Below are 22,820 nucleotides of genomic sequence, written 5' to 3'. Positions count from 1 at the left end.
TTTCCACACAAAAGGGAAATACAGGTTTTGCTGTCATCCTAGTGACGCAACACACAGTAACTTCCCGGTTCTCTTTTAAAACAGCAGCCATTCAGAACCCCCCAGCTAGTTTGGTGTTTAAGCAGAGTGTTGCTGGCGTTCATGCATGTGTATATATACATACACGGATCCTGGTTTACAACTCAACCTTTTCCTTTCAGCACTGGCTTTAAAAAAAGTTATCTCCATCAGGGAAAAAAAAAAAAAGGAAAAGAAAGAAGTGCCCAAGACAGCCCACAGCAGATACAGCAAAAGGCAGTACGTTTCAGGGCAGCCACCTTATCGGTTTCCTCTGGTTTTGCTCCAGGAATCCATGGCATTGCAGTCCACTGCTTCTCCTTCCCAGGCAGCGTTTTCACTTGGAAAATGTGGTCTCCTTTTTTCTATTTGGTTTTCATTTTACAAAACCAGTGTGAATCAACAAGCAATGAGACAGACATACACTATACATAAACATCAAACCAAACCATCTGAAAGTGACAGAACATACTAAATGAGGAAAAAAAAACCCCATAAAATAACTTGGAGGTGCCTCAACTTCAATACAAAGAAATAAGCACAGAAAATACACGCAGCCACAGAACGAAAATTAAGTTACACTTTTACATAGATGTCTATTTTAATGAAAAAATGTACTTATGGCTATTAAAGGAGCCAATATGTCATGAACATTTGACAATTTGAGCAGCATTCGTACCTATGCACGGAAACAGTCAGGCACTACTCAGAAATATGAGGAAGAATTTCTTGGCAGTAACCATAAATTAACAAAACAGTCATTAAGGAAGTGATCCATACAGTGACTGTATTGTCTGTGTACACATACAGTGCAGATCACTTAAGTACCTTACTGAAATAATGTCTTATTAACAGAATTCATTTGGTAGCATCAAGCAAGCTTAAGTGAAAGTTCACCTCCCTGGAGACTGAAGATAATACTTAAGAATTTAATAGGGTCAGACAACAATACATTTAGGAGGGAAGGGTAAGAATAACAGCGGAAGAAAAGGGTAACAAGATAAATTGATTGCTTTCAAAGACTGACTGCCTCCTCTTCTCTATGAAAGAGGCAGCTAATAACTCCTTATAAAACTGAAAGTTTCAGAAGAGCAAGATAAATACATTCAGCGAGTTTTCTTGCCACAAACCTTCAGGATGGTGTTTGTAAAAAGTCATTTTCCAAACTGCTGTTTTAAGGTTGAGTCAGGAAGGAGGTATAGAACAAAATAGTAGGAAAACTGATTTTACAGACTTCTGGAGATTAGGGCAAGTAAACATTAACAACTACATTAGTTACATCCTGAAGAAGTCAACACTGTAAATTAAGGTCCTTCTGAAACAACTCACAGGCTGTGTGTGTTTATGCAAAGCTGTCTACAAAGGGTTAAAGAGAGGGAGAAGGAGGGAAGAATCAGGTGGCTCGCTGAAAAGTTGCCACCATCAATCTGTGTAAGTCAGAGTGAGATTTAAAGATGTCCTTAACACACAGAAAAACACCGCCAGTACCTCCACTGTTTTCTAGTGATGCCAGATCAGTCGTTCCTGTAGAAGAATGTAACTCCACACCTTATTTACAGTCAGGTCCAACAGCAAGTGGTGGAAAGTTAATGTATACTTAGTATAAACAAACATTACGTTAGCCAAAGAAAGTGCTATCTAATGGACAAACTGCATTCACTACGGTACATAGAGGGTGGTATGGAAACGCATGCAGACGAAGGTCTGCAGTGACATACCCCTTGTGTCTGTAGGGACAGAGGTGTGATATGCCGCTTTTCCCACTCATTTGGGCGTGGTTCAGGCGTGGATTCCATGAAATTGCGCTTGAGCTCACTAATGCTAGCCTGGTGTTTCAGTAAGTCGTCCTGGGTCTTATCCAGGTCCTAGCAACCCGCAACATAAAACAAAGTAGGACAAAACACGACAACAAAAGCCAACTTAACTGGAAAAAAAGAAAAAAAACCAAACCAAGGAAAGTGCCTTGTGTCTGAAGAGATAGTTGTCTTTGGAGTGCCTTAACATTAAAGAAGTTTAAGGCTATAAGGGAACTGAGATTTTGTTTTCCTTTAGCACTGCTGAAGGCATGTCTAAGAAAGAATCGTCTAACCCAAGAAGCATTACCAGAATGCATCTTCCTTGATACTACAAGCTCTGTGAAAAATACTGCTGTGAAGACAATGCTACAGGGCCAAATAGGCAAGCAACTAACACCCGCTTAACTTCAAGGGGACTACTCCTTCTGCCTGTCACGTGGGCTTAAGCTCACGGGAAGATAGAGACTGAAAGCCCGGTACCTGCCAGTCCGCATTTAAGAATCCAGCAGCAAACAGCACCCATTAGGGACGGTTTTGGGGCACACCAATACCAAAGAGATGTTCTCTGAATTGCATGCACGTAGGCAAGTGCCAAAGGGGACACCACAGGGCAAGCATCAAATTAGATTTTATGATGGGCCATTGAGGCTAAACTGCCACACCTTGGACCAAGTAACTAACTACAAGCTAGTCTTTCACTTCACACCAGACAGGGGAGCAGGCAAAGATCAGGAGCTATGCAGAAACCTAACTGTTCTGGCAAGCAGGCGCAAAAAAAAAAAAAAAAATCTATCTGCTTAGCTCTCTTAGAAATCCAGCATCTTTTAAATACAATGCTGGGCTTTGGTGGGAAGAGCAGATTTCACCCTGCTTTTGTAATGTGCCCTCCTTCCAGCATGCCAGGTCTTCAGAAAAGCCTATGATGGTTAGGCACACTGTTAACTGAGAGTTAAGATATTTTCTCAGTATTCAGTGGTGAAATTCAAGTTTAAGCCTCAGAAACATTTTTAGTACAAAATTAAATGACTGAACTTGAACATGGAATATCATCAATGCAGACATAATTATTAATGAAGTTGTAACAAAAGAATGTAATCAAAATCAATAATTTAGGTAAGGCTTCTGGTTTTTGTACAAAGATTGTATATACTTTGTAACAGAAGGTTTTGAAATTTAACATTTTGGACTGGATTCTTACGGTCAGTGCTCAGGAAAAATCCAAACCCAATACGAACTCCTGAGTTTCTAATTTCTTTTCACTGGCACGTTCAGCACCAGTTAACAGTTTGGTGCTGCACATCTGTTTCCTAATTCTGTCAATATTCACACAAGGACCTAGAACACTCAGAACCTCTCCCCTTCTGGCAACTTGGTAGGTTCATATTGTCACAGGACTGATACTTCACTTCTAATCTAGCACTAACAAACGAGACATCAAATATGTCGCCCTAGAGTATGCATTTCAGAGTGAAGTAAAACCTTAGGCCAAAGGTGTTCTGTTACCTCACTGAAGCTCGTAACAATCACGTCATAATCTTAAACCCTGTCTTGGCTTGACACAAGGCACGTTTCTTGGTCTTGATCAAAGCAGTTACGCAATGTACACTTTCAGTGCTTTAGTAAGTTATACACAAGCAAAGTTTCAATAGTGATCAAAAGCTGCAAAAAGCCAAAAAACATATTAGTTGGGTTACTGCGGTCCATACATCTCCTTATCGCTGAACAAACCCAATGATTTTTAAAAAGACAGTTTTTGTGACACAGGGAATTATTTATAGCCCCATCTGGATGAATAAAATACATTGAAGACAGCAATAGGATTTTCTAAAATTTCTTCAGTTACTAGTTGATGTTATTAGCTGCAGGTTAATTGACACTGATTATAACTACAGACAGTCTTTGAGAAAATAATCCAGATTAACAGACTATATGGAAATTCTTATAATAAAAAAAGAAATCTCTACTTCAGTGACAAAGCACTACACTAACATACTGTTCAAAGCTCTCTTCTGCTCATGTTCCATGAAAACCAACTTTTAGGAAACAAGAATTACTTCAATTTGAAAAGTGAAAAAATACGGCAAAGATTGCAGAAGGTATTTAAACATTCCATTGAAAAATCTGATCCTCACATACATTTCTCCAAGCTCCTAAAAATCTATGAGCATCAGAAGCAGATTTAGTTTTTCCATACTTCCAGCACTGCTTCTGCCCTCCTAACTCCATTTATTGTGATAATCTATTTGCTAAAGGTTGATTAAACCGGTGAACACTAGAAACCCTACTCAAGGCAGGATGAGCACGTCAGGGAGCAATGTATAAAAATCCCGTTTAGGATTATGAATTGGACCCATGTGTTTGCTTTATCAAAACAGGGCTTTTATTCCCAGTTGCCACCTTGAAAACATCCAGCAAAAATATACAAAACAATATACATTCAAGCTGAGGTATTTTTTGGTTTCTTTGGATTTTTTAAAGATTTTTTCCATTTATAGTCAGAAACCAAACTGATAACATGCAACAGTTCCAAGCTGGTTTTCCCCCATGCACTTCATGCACCGTGTCCATAACAGCCTGCAAGTGACCTCCCATTCCATGCAGCCTGGCAGCCCGTGAGAAGGGAAAGTCTTTCTTATGTTATATACAAACCTCCAACATTAAATTGCTATGTCTGACATAAATATTTTCCCCGTCTACTCTCAAGGAATTGCTCTGTGAAATTAAGCCATACAAAAAAAAAAAAAAAAGGGAAAAAAAAAGAACATAAAATGTACCAGCAAGTAAATAAAAAAGAGCCTTAGAATTGGACAGTTAAATGAAGGAAATAAAATGGTAAGATGAAAAAGCACTGTTCAGACCAAATCCACAGAAAGTTCAGGGTGCTGACAAGCTACAGCCAGCTTTAATTGCAAAAACACAACCATGCACCTCCTGCTGTGCTTCCTCCTCCTCAGATTCCACCTGTGCGAGCAGACGGTACACTACCAAGAAAGGAAACCATTCCCACGCAGAACAACACAGAGGCTTCAGCCCTTTGGAAATGCTGCAAAGCGTGCTGTATTTACAGACCTTTACTGTTTCGGCCCCAGACGTTGTTGAAATTATTAAGCGACTTTGGTCTTCCTTCACCTACATTGTCGGAGAGTGGCTGAAGTAATATTTGGCATAAGTGGCACGAAAAATGGAAGTTTCGCACTATGTCCCTTTCTTGCTGTAGTTTTCCGTGTTTTCCCAGATGGAAGTTTAAGAATGAGTAAAGAAAAAAAAAATGATATGCGTAATTTCTGTGGAAAGTGCCTTAAACTCTGCAACAGGTTGGTGTGAAAATAAAAGCTAATTCATGAGTTCTTTCAGTAAGGGAGCCTAGGACTCAAGTCAAACACCTAAATACTGTATTTACAAACCGGCTTTAATGATTTTAAGAACGCTGCCCTCTTGGGATGAGTTACTTGCACCCCACCCCCCTGTGTAGGTGAATTCATTCTCCCTCAAACTGCACCACAGTCTGTTGGAAGTGATGGCGAGCCTTCGTTTCTCACCCACAAGTATCCTCAGTGCCTAAAGGAACAGCATGCTTTAAGAAGGAAACCACTTCCCAGCCTCTCCCCAGGTACCAATGCCAACTGCTAATCTTAGTAAAAGATGCATTTCAAAGTCAACGCTGTTCAAGCACATAAATTTGTAGAGGGGTTTATTTACTGCGCATGCTGTTGCGTTCTGGATTCCCTGTGAGTGCACACAATGTGGTACACATCATTTTTATTCCTTTCTCGCTTATCTGGGGCTCTGTTTTATGCAACTTCATGTAACAAATGGATTGAATTAGGTTACACAAGAATTGAGAAAGTCTTTAAAGTCATGCTTTTCATTATTTTAAACTTCGATTGGTGTTTTTAATGGTGTCATTTCCTATTTAGCATGTTTTTAATATGTACATTGTATTGATTTAATCACTTTAACAAACTTTGTTAAATGTAACATTGGACAGGCCCTCACCCTTTCTGATTCTGTAATATTTGATTGCATATTTCTTTTGAAGTTCAAACTAAACCACTTCTTTCTAGTGGTATTGCTGTAACATGCACAGCAGGCGTATGGAAAGGAGGCATTTTGTCAGCCATTCCAGGTGATCAGAGAAACATATTAGCGGGGCTGAGGCTTCTGCACAGCAATTTTAAGTGTATTTCAAAGAACATTCAGACTCCAGTGATTGAAGTCTGACACAGCCTGCAATCCCAGCTAATGAACAAAACCACGCTCCACCACAACTGCTGCTAGAGATGAATCAGAGCGCTTAAAGTAAAAGTGCGTTGGAGAGACTCAACTTTGCACACACCCTTGCAGGGCAGAAACATCTGAAACCTGGAAGAACAAAAAAGCTGATTTTAAAGTAACCACAGGTTTATGAGTTCAGCTTTTAGGAACTGCACTTTTCAGATCTGAACAGAACTTTGGAGAGGTGCATTCCAGTCAATGCACGCAGGAGACATGCATTTTACCACAAACTCACAGTTCACACGGCACAACTTGCAAATGGTATCAAGTAATAATATATTTATTACTGCACAGCACTTTGTATTCTGATTTATGTGGTCATAAACATTTCGAACTACAAAGCAGCTGTACCTGCAGGTCAGTATCTGTGGAATCTGATGAAATTAAGCATGCTGTAGGAATTGAGACAGAAGACCTGCCAGCTATCTATTGACTAAAAATCTCACAACGGCCATTTTTCACAAATGAGAAAAGTTTGAAAGATGTAAATACACACACACACAGAGGTGTATGTCTGTATATATACAGGCACATACGTGGACGTATCCCTACACTAGGAAGTGTGCAAAACTGAGCAAGCCTCTGGGAGAACAAGCATAAGAGCTGTGTGCAAGTGTCAACATTTAAGCAGCAAAATTACACACCTCCTCTTCCTCTGCTTTGTCATTCAGGTCATTGTCACTAGAGGCACTAAAGGAAGTCACCTTAGTCTCCAGGTAGCAGAGGGACAGAGCAAGAGGAAGGGAAAATGTGAGCGAAAAAGGAATAGACTGGAAAGCAGACAGAAGCAGCACGAAGATAAGGAAGAAAGAGGGGATGAAGGAAGGAGAGGTAATAGGGATATAGTGCTGAAGGCCAGGTGGGAGGAAAGAGATGCAAACATCAGGAAGGCTAGGAAAAGTGATATAACCATCCTCATCAAGCAGCGAACGGTAACTAAAAGAAAAGCATCTGAAAAAGCTGAAAGAGACACAGAACTCTGTGCTTTTGTAGTCATTTGTCTGGATTTTTCCCTCCACAGTTGGGGAGCCTCTACTAGCTAGGGGTATCATAGATTCAAAGGTATTAATCAGTGAAGCTATTTCATTTTTGTTATGATCTGGTGTTCCTTTCATGGAACTGCACTCTGAAGTGTCTGGGATGGTAAGGAGGGGCTCCCCGAAGGGATCTTCCTCTGAAATATCTGAAAGCATGTCCATCTCTGGGACAGGTGGCAGGTTTGTGAGATGGGATGACATGGAATGGATGGGTGACGGGTGTACACGAGTGAGCCGAGGAAAAAAATTCTGTGCACAGTGGAAAATGAAAGTACAACAAAATGCAAGTTTGAAGGCACAAGAAGAAGGGAGAAAAAAAGAAATTATTAGTTAGTGAATATTTTTACTTAGAAGAAGGGATAACTACTGACACAATAGAAATGCCAAATAAAAATAGAAAACCCCTTGTATTTTACAAGCAGCCAACTTGTTTGCTTTTGTGGATTATGAAATGGAACCCATTATGAATGTTTTGTTCTCAGGCTGCAGAGAACTGTGCACTTTTGAATCGTTAATGGTCACTTAAAACAGATGAAAGGGACAGACCTTAAGCTTTGGCAGAAAGGTCAGGGGACAGTGCAGTACACGAAAGACAAGCTGGCACTTTGATTCTTGGGTTTATAACCATTTCCTCTAAGACTTAAAGAGAGCCAGAAAGGAAAAGAAGTATCTGTGCTAGGGGGGAAAGCAAGTTGTTCATGGAATTGGCATGTGTAACAAAACCTTAGTGAACAGCTTCCTGGAACAACTCCCCAGAATACTGCTTTTTCTTTCTTCTTTGGTTAAAATATTGAAAGATACTGCCACTTTGAAAACAAGGGAGAATCACCATTTTTACCAAGCTCAAAGTCAAAATGCCAGAATTTATTTTACCATTTTTCTCCCATAAAGAAACTCTGTGTGCCTTTTTCCCTAGGCGAATTCATTTCAACTTGCCAGCAAACAAACAAACAAAAAAAAAAAAAGACAACTGTTGGTATTTGCTCCCTTCCCACACGTGAATGCAGTGGGAATGTGAACCACACAGAGAAACTCAGCAGTCCCTGTTGGAATCAAATGGGTAGCTAACTTGCAAAAATATGTGAACACGAAATTACTTTCTAAATATGAAAGAAAGTTCTGGAGAACTGCCAGAAAAAGAAGTGATCTCCAGGAGAGAAGAGCAGCAGATATTAGCTGACGCTTTGGAAGGAAATTTTTACATCAAATCATACAGGATCTCAATTTAATTTTGTGAACTGTTTCCCCAGTAGGTCAAACAAACAGGACAAGTAAATGGTTGTTGGCAACAGGAACAGACCAAAGTACTCAACTTTCAACAGAAATCTAAAAACTCGTGTGTTGTCTGAGGCGTAAAGGATGTAATGATTCTTCAACAATTACTAACACAATACTGTTACCTATAGTAAACACAGTCATAATGTACCCAGCTTTGTACAGAACTGTGGATATACTAACAATTTTAAGTCTAAACAACCAAGGAAACAAATAAAACATTATTTATCCTTTGAAATATTTTTTCAAGAACTCGTGCAAGCTTACTGAGAATTCAAATTAGATTTATAGCAATAAAAGAAACCCTAGGTTAATGCCATTCAGAAGTCTGCATTCTCTTTTGCTTACATACACTTACATTAAACCTACAGAAAACCCTTGACAATTTTCCTTTAACAACTTAATATGGTGCTCTGTATGATGCTCAGAAGTGATGGGCACTAAATAACCACACATGGACACGTACGTACCACATAAACAAATAATTGTGGGGTGAAAGTCAGCCATACCTTTCCATCCTGAGCCAATTCTAATTGTGGAGTTTTGACCGGGCTTCCATCTTCTTCTCTTCCACCTTCTTTTAACTTGGCCTGACCAGCAGCTTCAATGTCAATGGTTTTATGTCCAGCAGCAGGGAAGTCTCTTAGCAGACTTTGGTCTGAGATGCCCATGGGAGCTAATGGAGAACAAAATTTTGGTTAATTGGGGTGACTTGGAACAGTTTGGTTTTAAGACTTTTTTCATGAAATGATTTTATGGTGATGTCAGCAAGACAGGCAGCTTACTGAGTAATGCAGTATTTTTCAGCTTCTCAGCTTTGCCAAAATTCTGTGGTTCTCATTACACTGATATGGGCAGCAATGTACCCTTGTCATCTAATAGGCACTTACATGCAAAGGAAAAAACCTCGTAACAACAGGTAGGCATTTAATTATCAACTTTCTGATTAGTCCGGGAAGACAAACTGAAGGAACTGTTCTTGTTACAGTGATTTACACAGTCCCAAGAGAGAGATGGGCAACAGTGATTTGTGTAAATCCGCTATTTTCAGAGGACTGTTTATATGCAATATAGAAATAGTTATGCCTATACCTGTCACAGTATTTTTATTCTGGAACCTTAACAAAAGTGAAAGTAAGACTTTTCCTCCCTATCTGCTTGCAAAAAATAGAAGGGGGAAATACTGAATATGTATACTGGCATATAGTCAAAGCACCAGGGAGTGAAAGGCCTTAAATTACTTTTTTTCCTCTCATTTGATTCAGCATAATAGGGTTAAGAAGCAGAACAACTTTTTTTTGAGATCAGGATGAGCGGCTCAGTCAAAACAGTAGTAATGAAATACAGAATTAATTACATTAAGCAGCTCTAATAAACACAACTTTGATACAAACTCAATTCATTTAGCAATCTTCTGTGACAACCTTGACTTTAGAAAGCCAACATACAGAAAGTTGAGAGGAAGAGGCGTTTCTTGGAGTAAGTTTGAGGGATATCCTCTTTTAAAAAAAAAGATAGTCTCAGCTCTACATCAGAGTCTCAGGCTGCTGAGAAGCCCAGGCCAGCTAACAGCAAACGTGGGATTTGGGATGCTAGGCTTTCGGCGTCTCTAAATAGTAAATTCTGCGATCTAAGCTTCTGATCCCTTCTTGGGTGGCAAACACAGCAATTTTTGTGTATACGTCCCTCACGTTTCACAAGTAACTTTTGACAAATCACAGAATAATTTAGGTTGGAAGGAATGTCTGGAGGTCCGCTAGTCCAACCCCCTGCTCAGAGAAGGTCCGATTAGACCAGGTTGTTCAGGGACTTGCCCAGTTGAGTTTCAAGCATATCCAAGTCTTTGTAAACAAAAGAAAAAAAAATTTCTTATTCCTAACTGAGATTTGCTGTGTCTCAGCTTGCAGACACTCCCCACTGCCTTATCACTGGGCACCTTTAAGGGAAGCGTGGCTCCATCTTTTCTACACCTTCCCTGCAGGTAGCTGTAAGACAGCAGTATCTCACTACAGCCTTCTCTTCTTAGAGCTGAAGGACCACAGCTCCCTCAGCCTCTCCTGGCATACCATGGGCACCCAGCCCTCTGGCCAGCTTGGCGGCTCCTACTGGGGGGCCCAAAGATGCAATATGCCAATGCCCATCTAGTACTGGAGAGGCCAAAGGTGGATGCAGCGCTCCAGATAGGGCCTTCACAAAGTACTGAACAGAGGAATAACAACTTCCTTTAATGTGCTGGCTATGCTCTTGCTAATACAGCCCAGGATACAGCTGGCCTTTGCTGTAGGGGCACACTGTTGACTCATGTTCAGCTTGTCCAGCTGGAGTCCCCAGATCCTTTTCTGCAAAGCCTCTTTCAGTGCAGTTGGTCCCTCGGGATGTTTTGGTGTATGGTGTTACTCCTCATCCAGTGCAGGACTTGGCCTTTATTTCTGTTGAATTTCATAAGGTTCCTTTCTGTCAATTCCTCCAGCATGCTGCAGTCCCTCCAGCGAGGGGGACGTGGGAGTGTAGCAGGAGTAACCCATACAAGGATGGGTACACAGCCCTAGGTATTTGGGATGAACCACGGCACTGGTCATGCTGCTCACAAGGGAAAGGCAGGGTGCAAGCCCAGCCCCTACAGAATTTTTCATCTCAGCTGTACACTCACAGTATGAACCTACACCTGGACTACTGCCTGAAGAAAGATCAATACTCAGGTTTGACTTTGCATGAACACAGTTTGCGGCTATTACAGTGTGCAGATGGCAACACCAGCAAGATGCCTTAAATGCTGCCAGGAATAGCCAGTTTCATGCAAGATGAAACCAAAGATGATTGGGGGAGTGGAGGAGGAAAACCAAGAGCAATGTTTCATCATGTTCAAAATTTTAACTGTGATGGTATTGCAAGAGTGAAAGTTTGGGCCTGAACACAGATGCACACACATCTGTATTCTGCAGATGATGCACAGGGGATCCCAGAAAGGCTTGATGATGAACTCTTCCCAGCTGTCAGAGTGTAACTTGTTTCTAACCAAAGAAAGTGCAGGGGCTAAACCAGGCTCAAACCATAACACTGATGATGCGATGAGTCTTTGGTTTGCCACAAGGACTCAGCACACACTACCAGCACAAGCACTTTTGTCTCTTGTTTTTGCTTCAGTTCTCAGAAGGTGAGACTTTGTAGGCTTCCCAAGCAAGTGTCAAAGTCTGCTTATTTGTCCCAGTTTAGAAAAATGAACATTCGCAGAAGTAAAAGTCTATTAAATACAAGATTCTTGGAGAAAATAAGGTAAATTTAACAGCTGAATTGTATCTAAACTCACATCATTGTCACTTCTATGCTGGTTGTGTATTCCTGAATCCAAGTCAAGCTTCAAGCCATTTTTCTGAAGAATTTGTCTACGTATTATTTTGGGAGCGATTTAGAGTAAAGCATGTGCTTCTACATGTCTCAACACTGCTGCTATACCAGCCTTTGGAAAGCATGCCCATTTCCAATAAAGGAAACCAGGAGGTACTTCTGCTCAAAGAGACCAAACACCAGTAACGACACAGAAGTTTTAGCTATTCAAACAACCCCACATAAAAGTGTTAGATAAACACAGAAGTATCTAACAAATATACTAGGATAGCAATATACTGGACAAAAGGATGCAAAACTAGGAGAAACAACTTGTTCTGCCTTTGCTGTTTGGTATAGAAAGAGACAGGCCAACCCAGAGCTCAAAAGGTGCCACTGACCAAACAATTCTAACCAACAGCACACGCTGCATACCCATCCCGTAAAACAGGTATGAGTAGTGAACACAGATGCTCTACGTCCAATACAGAACCCTCCATATATTCACAGCAGTCCCATACAACTGGGGCAGTGACTTAACTTACTGTTTAGGTGACCTAAAACTGGTAGGTAACCGAAGCAGCTAGCCCTCACCCAGGAGAAACCGAAATGCATCGGTTTGGCAGTTGACATTATGGCCATCCGCAACGTCAACATTTTTGAATGCTGGTGAGATCAGAGTGACAACACACAATGCCATCAAAACACCAAAGAAATAAGTCCGACTTCATACCTCCATCAAGGCTTCTGGAAACACGTTTGCTCGAAGTGCGTTCGAAGTATGGAGCTGGCCTGTCTATGAGGTTGCTGGCCTGTCGTGTCTGTGCTTGCGTACGTCCACTGTAGCGGAACTTGGAACCCAGAGTCAGAAACCTCGCTTTTGCAGGCTGTTCTGGCGATACGAGTCTGAAAAGTAAATAGGAGGAAAGTCAGTTAAAAAGCCTTTATTTTACGCATTTAATTAGGTACTTTAAAGCTATTGTATTTCAGCTTCAGTTCACCAAGCATGTTTTGCACACTCCAAGAAAGGATTCTGCCATAAGCTCCAGGACTTCTAAAACATCACATTTTCCACAGTGTGTCTGAACATCTGGGATGCTTATATTTTGGTGCCATCTTGGTTAAATGGGATTTTTCCTAGAAAGCTGTGGGCAATATAGGTTCAAGTAGAATACCTCTCAGATCTCTCTCCTGAGAATGTTACTTATAGTAGAAACTATGCATCCCACTCCCACTGTCTTTCCTATATTCCAAGGTGCCAATACAGCAGCAGCTCTTGTTTCAAGTTAGGAAATAGCATCTCAAACCTGCATAGGAAGCTGTACCACGTGCAAAAAGATGGAGATGGCTGGAGATTTCTGACCCAACAGTAAGAAGTTTAACAAGCTAGATTGATACTCCAGTTTCTTTACAGTGGCATTCATAGATTTGTGTAAGTGGATGCTTCCTGGATACAAGGAGATTCAGTTATGAGCGTTATTACTGTGGGGTATGCATGTTTGTACCTAAGTGTTAATGTCCAAAGGTCTAAGTAACAAAAGTGGCAGAATGTGCTATGAGGGATCCTGCTTCGTTCCACCAGTTTTTGGCACCACGTGAGTGTGAAGAGGCAGGTCCTCCATACCTCCCTGATGTCCTTTAGTATTAGGACTTCAGGCTCTTTTCCATCAAGCCCTCATTACTTGTACTTTGTTTTGAAATCTAAGCTGTCAGCTTCAGCACTGAGGGTTTTGTTTGTTCCAGCGCCATCCTTGCTGACAGGATAGCATCATCATTGCAGGAACTCTTCCCAGTTTCAGCTTCTCTAAAAAGGTCTTTGATCCTGCTCCCTGGATCAGCACAGTGGTGCAAATACATGCTCACCCAGCACGGCAGTCTCCATGGCCTACACTCCCTCTGCATAAAACCAGACGACTATTCCAGAAGGAGCTTTCTGACTTGAGGATCTGCGAAGAATGAGAAGCTCGCTGAACACTGGCTTCTTTCAAGCCAAACCAGCAACTACTGTGCTCTTTGTACTTCGGATGGCACAGAGGGGCCAGCGAGACTTAAGAGTGTGCTGACTTTGTGCTACCTTTCTGCAGCATTTGCACGGGGAATACCTGTGTCAGTGGAATCCAACCCAACATATGTTAAGAGGGTATCCAGCGGGAGGATTCTGAAAACTGACAGTCATTCTAAAGATATTCCAGCAAAATTGCAGGATTTTCAGGTATCTGGCAAAACAAACAGTGAGCTCAGTAGGCTGAGACAGTGTTTACGGCTTTCTCAGGGCAGTAGCCAGAAGGATCCGGTCCTGCGTGCCTAAGATGCACACACACGCACCTGAATCCTAGTCTGTTCCAGCACATTTCTAAAGAAAACAGAACTCAAGACAGACTAATCCTTCTGCACTAAATACACTTTTGTAATAAAACTGCAAGTAGCTGGATTTTCACTTCCATTGCTTCCATAAAACAGCCTCATGCAATCTTTGTGACAATTTATTTGTCCACATTATTTCCAAGAGAGAGTGCATTATGCGTTAAGAGGAAGAAGGCTAAGAGGGTTTTTCCAAGGTTCTTTCTGTTCTTTATTTTCCAGTCTTGGCAAGGCTGCAGCATTAACTGCCATCTTTATCTTCCACCCTGCTGAGATAAACTTCTAATGTGGAAAAAAAACCAAAGAACTAATTACTTCCTGATTAAGGGCATTTGAATGGATTTTTTGTATTACAAGCTTAATTATATAAAATAACTGGAGACTATGCTCTTCCCATTTTAAGACAGTCTGCGGAGACTCTGAAACAAGCACGAAAATTTCAAATAAGATGACATAAAGCACAACTATAAGCAGGTTTTTGCAGCCACTGGTTAAGATCCAAAGTTGCAGACCAAGTTTACCTTAAAAGGTTAATGTAGATACATAGTCTGACTATATTTCTTATCACACATTGTTACGCTTTGAAAATGGTACTGGAATCCTCTAAGGCTGAACTGATAGAAATGAATCCAATGCCTTTTGGTTGTCATTTTCAAAACAGTTCATTATAAACATTTATAAATAAATGGCTGAATTTCCATGAATTATAACAAGATGTATCTTAATGTAATTATTTCAGAAAAACTGAAACACTGCAAAAAACACAAGGCATCTTATAATGTTATATAGGGCATGCTAAGAGATTTGGAAGTGAAAAACGTACATCTAGATTGAATAAAATTTAGAGTGGTACCACATTCAAGCTTTACACACAATCTGAAAGAGCTACAGTCTCTTGGACTGTAGCAATTGCTTTCTGCTTTTTATCACTGGAGAAAAAGAGATGGATTTATTTTACTGTTTTTTAAATCAGGATGAGAGGTTCTGGATGATGAGGATTTTCTGATGACATCAGTGGAGTATATGTGGATTTTACAGAATGGTTCAAGTATTTGTTATATAATTCTCATTATAGTGCCATTCCTGGCTAGGAAAAGCCACTTCTGATTGGAATAAAATCCAGTTATTTTTATTATGTCAGAATTTCTGTACTAAGATTATCTATTATGTATCAACACTACTGAAAACTTGTATTTGCAAATGGTAGTTCTCAGTTTAGGATCTTGTCTTTATAAGATTCGGTTTTTTCCCCTATTCAGGTCCATTTTGTTACTATAAAATTAGGAAATACAGTTTTCCAGCAAAGCAAATCTCTGCATAAGTTATTTGATGAGTGTTGATAAACTTTTCATTGCAGGCAGAACTGCAAGCTATTTGTGGTAACAAACAGCACCAGCCAAAGCAGACTTCAAATCTTAAAGACTACAACGGTGGACTATGTATCTTAAACTAAGGAATTCTATCAAATGGGGGGGGGGAGGTCATCAAGATTTGAGAAAGAAGTGCTTCTAAATTCCAAGCATTTAGAGACTGATTGCCAATCTCGGCACAAATTCTAACATTGCATTCAAGAATATTCTACATTCAATGAAAATCTGAATAGTGAAACCCATCCAATGAGACAGTTCCAGTAATTAACTCATGGCCCACAAGTGCTCTGAAGGTCTCAGTCTAGAAAGTATATTCAGTTTAGACTAGTATTCAGCAACAGGACTGCATCTACCTTAAAACACAATTGCTTTTTTGAAATAAAACACAGGATACTGAAGGAGAAAGCTTACCTTTCACAAGCCCTAGTTACCATGCTCATTTGAAGCAAGAAACTTGGATGCAACACCTACTCAGTGCGTAAGAGATTCAACCTCAATCTGTGACTCCTAGGCTGCATGGGGCACACGCACTATTCTAAACACCAAATGGAGAGGTTTCAAATCCTTTTTCAACAGAGGAAGTGGAAAGAGAGACAATTCTGGCCTATTGTTAAAGTGCTCATTTACAAACGGACTATAGCTTCAATGACCAATTCAGAATTTTATGTTTATCAGTTGCTGGAGAAAAAAATGCAGAGAAAGTTATGGATATAAAGAACAGTAGTCTGGTTTTAAGAGTCATTCTCTGTTCTTTAAGAATGACTGTGACCTCAGCCCAGTTTATAAATTAGGAAAAATTCAGCTGTCAACATTTACACTCAGCAGAACATTCTGAAAAAGTGAGGTGAACCAAGGTTACTGTCAAGCCCTGAGAGCTTCTTGTGAAGGAGTATTGTGGCTTTCTTACACAGCCACTCTGAAGAGTCAGTCGCTGAGGAAAAGTTATGTGCCATCACGAGTTTGCATCATCCTGTTAGCACTCTGAAAGTTCAAATGAAGCTGCTAATTATACTTAAGACTTCCAGAATTGGTAATTTGGGGTCAATGATTGTTAGGGCGTCTTCTGCCTAGGACACATTACTTGACCAAGAAATCAGGGGCAAAGGGGGGGACAGACAGACGTTCTCTATTTTCCTTGTAGGCTGTAAGAGAAAGATATGAGCATACCTGGCAAAGTGGGGGACGCAGAGAATTACCATTTACCTGAAAAAAGTATGGTGCTCCACACAGACCTTCCATAACCTTTTAGCAGACCGATGGTTTGGCAGTTTGAATCCAATAGTGCTCTCAAACTGTTCCAGCTGGAAAGAATCCACAAATAAATAAACCCATTTCCTTAAGCTGGCTATTAACTAGCAGGCAGAGTTCGGAGAGTTCCATTACTGTAACAAGCTCTAATTGTCCTGTCCTAAGACTTCATAAGATCTAATAAATAAATTTAAAAAAAAAATCAGAATTTCCAGGCTTTTACTAAAACTGTATTTGGTGGGTTAGTCATGATGGCTAATAATCACATTATCACTTCCTATATGTACTAATGACTCTTGTGAGAAATCCAGTAACACTTAAGTGTTCCCTGCTGATTTTCTGACTAGCTGCCCAGTGTATTTGTTTTTAAATTGCCAGAAAGTAATTGTACTGCAGGTTGTGCTGCACACTTTCCCTGGATTTGAAAGTCTGAAATCCATCCTGCAGTGTTAAGCTTACCTGATCCATTTCACTATATAACAGTTTCTTGGCAAAATTACTATATCTATGAACCATTAGTGAGTGCAAGAACAATACATCTGTGTGCCAAAACTTACAACACTACAACGTTAGTATTGTGCTCCTGGTATTTAGACTGCTTTTGTTTTATTTATTCCTACCGAAAAAGCTACTTTAGGTATGTTAGAGTATAAGCTAAAAAAACCATTACATTGTTTGACATTTTGGTTTTTGTTAAATTTCCAGTTACACTGTGTTCAACACAACCCCCCCTCCTTCAGCAACTCCCACAAACTTACAATGGTACCTGAAAAGAAATTTGGTACTGTTTCCATAGCAGCTTACAGAAAGAGTTACAACATCCTACAGGACAACTCAAACCTTCAGTTACACCCATAAACTAGATGCACTGACATTTAGTGAACAATTACACCCAAAGAGGAAGAGAAGCTGGCTCTCTCCCAGGACTGCAAGTTTGTATAGACAGGAAGAACATGGCCAGTGTAACTAGCCTGCCCTGTAAAAAGCAATAAAATTACATGATGGCATCTATTAACAAAAGAAAATAGATTTTCTTCATTGTTTGCATTTATTAATAAGAATTAGTATCTTATACAATTGGTAGAATCTGAAGAGGAAAACAAAATGCTCCTAAATTCTGCTCAAATCCAACATAAGCTTGTGAGGACATCTAGGGAAAAAAAAATGAGGATTTTTTCTTGTTGCTGAATAGAAATGAATATAGTATCATAGAATGGGGTTTCAGTTGGAAGGGACCTTAAAGTTCCACCCCCCCTGCCATGGGCTGGGGCCCCCTCCACTAGACCAGGTTGCTCAAAGCCTCATCCAGCCTGGCCTTGAACACTTCCAGGGATGGGGCATCCACAGCTTCTCTGGGCAACCTGTTCCAGGGCCTCACCACCCTCTCCGGGAAGAATTTCTTCCTGATATCTCATCTAAACCTCCCCACTTTCAATTTAAACCCGTTCCCCCTTGTCCTGTCACTACAGGCCCTTGAAAAAAGCCCCCCCCCCAACTTCCTTGTAGCCCCTTCAGGTACTCGAAGGCTGCAATAAGGTCTCCCCGGCGCCTTCTCTTCTCCAGGCTGAACAAACCCAATTCTTGCAGCCTTTCATCATGAGAGGCGCTCCAGCCCGCTGAGCATCTTGGTGGCCTCCTCTGGACTCACCCCAACAGGTCCACGTCCTCACAAATGATCTCACAAAAGAAACAAGATAAAGGTGCTGCTTACTTCTGCTGGCCTCACTTTGATGTAAAAATTACTTCGCTTATAGGAAATCTTCAGAATTTTTGGCCATGCGAAGCGGTTGATCCGGAGTCTGTCTTTGTAAATGAGCAGTCCATTAGCACATACCCCCAGCATGATATCCACACCTTCAGAATCCTATCATGTACGAGACAATTTCATAAAAATCAGTTTAATAACGTTCCAGACAAGTAGTTGTTGCTGGCATACCTTGAGGGAATAATGCAACTGGGACTCATTTCATATTCAAACCTGAAAGACCTTGACAATGAGATTGTTAAAGCAGAAATAGCCAAGACTTTTTTTTTTAACTGGAAAAGCTTAAAGTAATGGCTTTGGCACCCTTGTATCTGCTTATGCCACAGTTCTGGGAAATTCTTCAGTACTTTGGCAATAGGGACTAAGTCCACAACTGACAAGCAGGAAGAGGTTTGCTACCAATAATCTCCACAAATATTAAAAGAATAATAATTAAAGAGGCCTTTCCAACCTAGAACAGTCAATGAAAGTCTGAACAAGTTGGTGATCATGGTCACCTACTCATTCAATAAGGAGACAGGAAGTTACAGATATTTTGGCTGAAATCATCAACAAAATTATTTCATAGTGCTGGTGGGACAGGTTTCTGGGTACTCCGTTCCATTGACCGCATTAGATGCGAGTTTTAAAGCTACAGAACTCATCGTCTACTGATACAGCTTCGGCACACTGTACCACTAGATGATGCAGCAGAATCTGAACGTCCTCCCCAACAATATATACACTACATAAAGTGCTGACAGTGTCATTAAAAAGTTGCTTCATGGCATAACTGACAGCTGCAAGCCAATTCTGGCAAAGAGCAGTTCTACTGCTTGCAGTTACTTCACTATGGCAAAAGAAAGCTCCAATAAAACTCTAAAAATCCAAGTTCCTTAAAACACTACAGACCAAGTGAAATGCACTTGTATTAAAAAGACTAGTAAGTGTTACAGACATAGTTTATGTACATGAAGAAAAAAACCCCACCCACTTAGGTGTATTTTTTTCAAGTGTTTCTAACAGAACACAGGAAAATTGCAAAAACAAGTGCAATATTTCCATACCAAAAAAGAATTCAACAACATTTTTCCAGTACTTCAAAATCTTGATTTTCTTTCTAAGATATAGGGCTGATATGCTTGCAATTCATTAATTTTCCAAATGATTCAAGCCTGGATTTGTGCAAGGGCGTCGGAGGGGGTTGGTTAGTTGTTTTGTTGTATTCATAACTAAAAAAAATTCCTAATAGAAATGCAAATTTGATTTGACCTACACAGCAGAGTGTAAAAAGCACCAAAAGAAACAGCCTCCCCCAAGGCCTTTTCCCCCACATACCCTCTGTTTCTAACTCTCATGGTATTACAAGAACAATTACATGCTCTTTTAGGTTTTACTTTATGGCCCCACATCTCCCTGGCATCAAAAGCTTGACATTTAAAAGGCATTTAGCTGCTTTTCTGAGTAAAATATTCTTTCTAAGCAGCACATACATCTATATATTAAATAAAACTAGATTTAAAATAAATTCCAAGAATGTTAGAGCTGTAAGCCAAGTAATTACCATGGCCAAGAGATAAAAGGCTTATACCTAAGTACTGAGGGTATGGATTTTTTAAAATAATCTCTGTATGTTACGTTCTTTAACATTAAGCATGTCTATCCTAAAGCAAAGCAAACCAAACCCAATCCCCAATACCTTGGCATGATGTAAATCCACTCCATACATGGAGAGTCTCTTAGCATTTTCTAGGAACTGGGAATCCGCCTGTGCTGGAGTCAAGCCCCTAAAACCATTGAATAAGCCTTGAGTTTATTGACAAAAGAAGTGAGAATCAAAACTGAGTGGAGTCCTGGAATTCAGACACATGAAAAAACTTCAGTTTGTAAGGTACCAATAGCATTTTTGCCCTAAAGGGAAAGTGTTATTGCAAAGCATATTATGTTCCTTTAGCAGAGATTTCCTCTTTCACTCTTATGAAACATTTTAGTTGTACGTTGCTTAAACCAATTCATATGCTGAGATAAAGGTATTTTCTCTAAAAGCTATCACCTGAGATCTTAGTGAAGCTACTCTCTTCAAACTGAATTTTTTAAACACTTGATAATGAGAGGTTCCAGTTACACAGCAAAATACTTCCAAAGTAACTTCAGTTTCGCAGTTTTACACATACATACTATTAAGAAAATCGACATAAACGTGACAAAGCATGATGGTTCCACTTGAACCCACAGTATCTGACACACCTGTGTGTTTTGTGTAGCTCAGCTACTTTCTCTTCCATTTCTTGAGTCTGATTGGGTGCAAATTGGAATTCACTGATATAGTCACTGCGGTGCTCCTCCGGGTCGTGATCACCCAGCTCAGCCTGCAGCGTGTATGAACCAAGGAGGGCGTGAGTCACAAAAGAACACGGCAGGCGACCAGAAGCAATATCCTGGCGAAGCTGTAGGCACAGGAAGTATCTGCAAGACAAAGGGAAGGGGAAATAAAACCAAGCAAACAAGAACAGAGAAGGTGTTACCAACAGCAGAATTGAGATGCATGTGATCACATAAGCATATTTTGAAGTAACTCAGCACGTTAATAATTTGTTACCCCTTACGTTATCGGAGCATTACTGCCACACAGTAAATTTCACTTCCATTTTTAAGAGTGAATATTAATTTCATAAATAATCTGAAGAGTATGAAAAATTCTGACTTTAGTACAAATGAATGAAAAACTGTGTTTAGTTTATAACAAAAGCTGACGTAGAACTCCGTTTCACATGCCAGCCTGCAGGTATCTCATGTTTACAAATAAAAACCTGTGTACTTCCTTTGAAATTCCCTTGGCTTTAAAATTCTAACTTTTATATCCCTCGCAGTTTGTGAGCTAACTCAGTCATGTAACGCACAAGAGAAATCTAATTTACTGCTGAACACATAACTGCCTTCCTTAAGCCATCTATGTATTAGAATTTAGTATTTCAGGTACTGCATACAGTCTTCTACTAAATTTAAGAAGTTAACTATTAGCAGACATCCTAGCCTTTTTAATGTAAATAAAAGGAAGTTTTACCAATGAAACTTAAATTTCAAGGAATTTAGCTTGAAGCTATAACCATGAAAATGCTTTTAGGAGTTAACACACAACTGAAAAGTCAACCAACTTGCTGAAAAAATTCAAGAAAACACATAGAGCTTATTTAAATACACTGTGTACTAAATGTCTCCAACTATTTGTAGTGATACATCAACTACACGCTTGTGTGGATATCTTATTTTGTGCAGAAGACTGATCCAATGCGATTGGTACTGCCTCAGATCCAACACAACCTCCCCCAGCAGAGCCAGGTAACTCCAAAACGAAACTAGAAGTTTAGGGTTTCCGTAACTCATGAAAAAATGAGCATCATTTCCCTGCATTCTACCCACTGGTTATGTTAGTCTTGCAGCACTACTTTTTAGGTGATTAGTATCCACTATATTCCATGTTCATTTTATCTAAGAACTTTGTAAGATAATTATTTTCAGGTTTTATTATGGTTTATAGTTTATTTAATGCATACGTATAAAACTTTTCACCAACCTAGCCTAGATCACTACAGAAGTTCCTTGGATCCCTTGAGCTTTGCTCTTAATATCAATACCCCCACATCCTCATTTGTTGTATAACAAAGCAGCAGCCTGACAATAAACCACTGGCTTCTTTCAAATATGATCATTCCCATCTTACCTCCTGCCCAAATCACACCCCACTTATTAAATTCTTCTTTCTCAAGTTTCTTTCTGAAGTTTTCACTTTGCCTTTTCAACCTCATTCCAAAAAGCAGTTGATATAAGAACATCTGCAGTGTTCTACAGTAACAGCCAAACCTCTGACACCGTCCAGAAACTGAGGAAGAAATTTTATATGGTCTTCAAGTTAGACTGACAGTAGTTTTGAAGTTTAAAGTTAGGAACTATGCATACCTAGTGATGTCTTCAGTCAACTGTGAAGGATCAGGAGGATAAAACTTCACATTAAAGGTAAATATCCAAGGTAAACCTAAACATGGGAAATGTCCAATAGTTACTCTCAAACAAGTTGAATCAAGGAAAGAATGAACCATACTGAAAAATATTAGGCAGTCATAGAAATCTTAGATCACTGAAATATTCAATAAAGTTTTTTCCCTTTTTACAGTATATCAGTAAGAAGCATAGATATTCATTTTCAGGTAGTAACTCACACACACCTGCAGTAAAAGATTAGTATGTTGCAAAGTTAGTTATGTAAATATCAGAATATTTTATTAATTTGAAGACTACTGTAATATAGTAACACAATACATTCTGTGTTCAGACA

At 39.8% G+C, this 22,820-nt stretch overlaps 1 protein-coding gene across 1 annotated transcript; it reads right to left on the bottom strand.

Annotated features, from left to right (window-relative positions):
* Window positions 1–301: 301 nt before the first annotated feature.
* On the bottom strand, window positions 302–22,520 carry LOC104507481 (band 4.1-like protein 2; the record flags this gene model as incomplete). The annotated part of the gene is made up of 10 exons (XM_010148787.1): window positions 302–422; window positions 1,776–1,922; window positions 4,503–4,565; window positions 8,950–9,116; window positions 12,498–12,670; window positions 16,699–16,796; window positions 18,455–18,607; window positions 20,187–20,274; window positions 20,735–20,953; window positions 22,445–22,520. Coding segments are annotated over 10 exons (1,305 nt in total), but the record flags the coding sequence as incomplete, so codon positions are not given.
* Window positions 22,521–22,820: the final 300 nt, after the last annotated feature.

This window comes from Eurypyga helias, unplaced genomic scaffold (genome assembly GCF_000690775.1).
Source record: "Eurypyga helias isolate BGI_N326 unplaced genomic scaffold, ASM69077v1 scaffold1313, whole genome shotgun sequence".
NCBI classification, from domain to species: domain Eukaryota; kingdom Metazoa; phylum Chordata; class Aves; order Eurypygiformes; family Eurypygidae; genus Eurypyga; species Eurypyga helias.
This window is presented reverse-complemented; position numbering and strand designations above follow the sequence as displayed.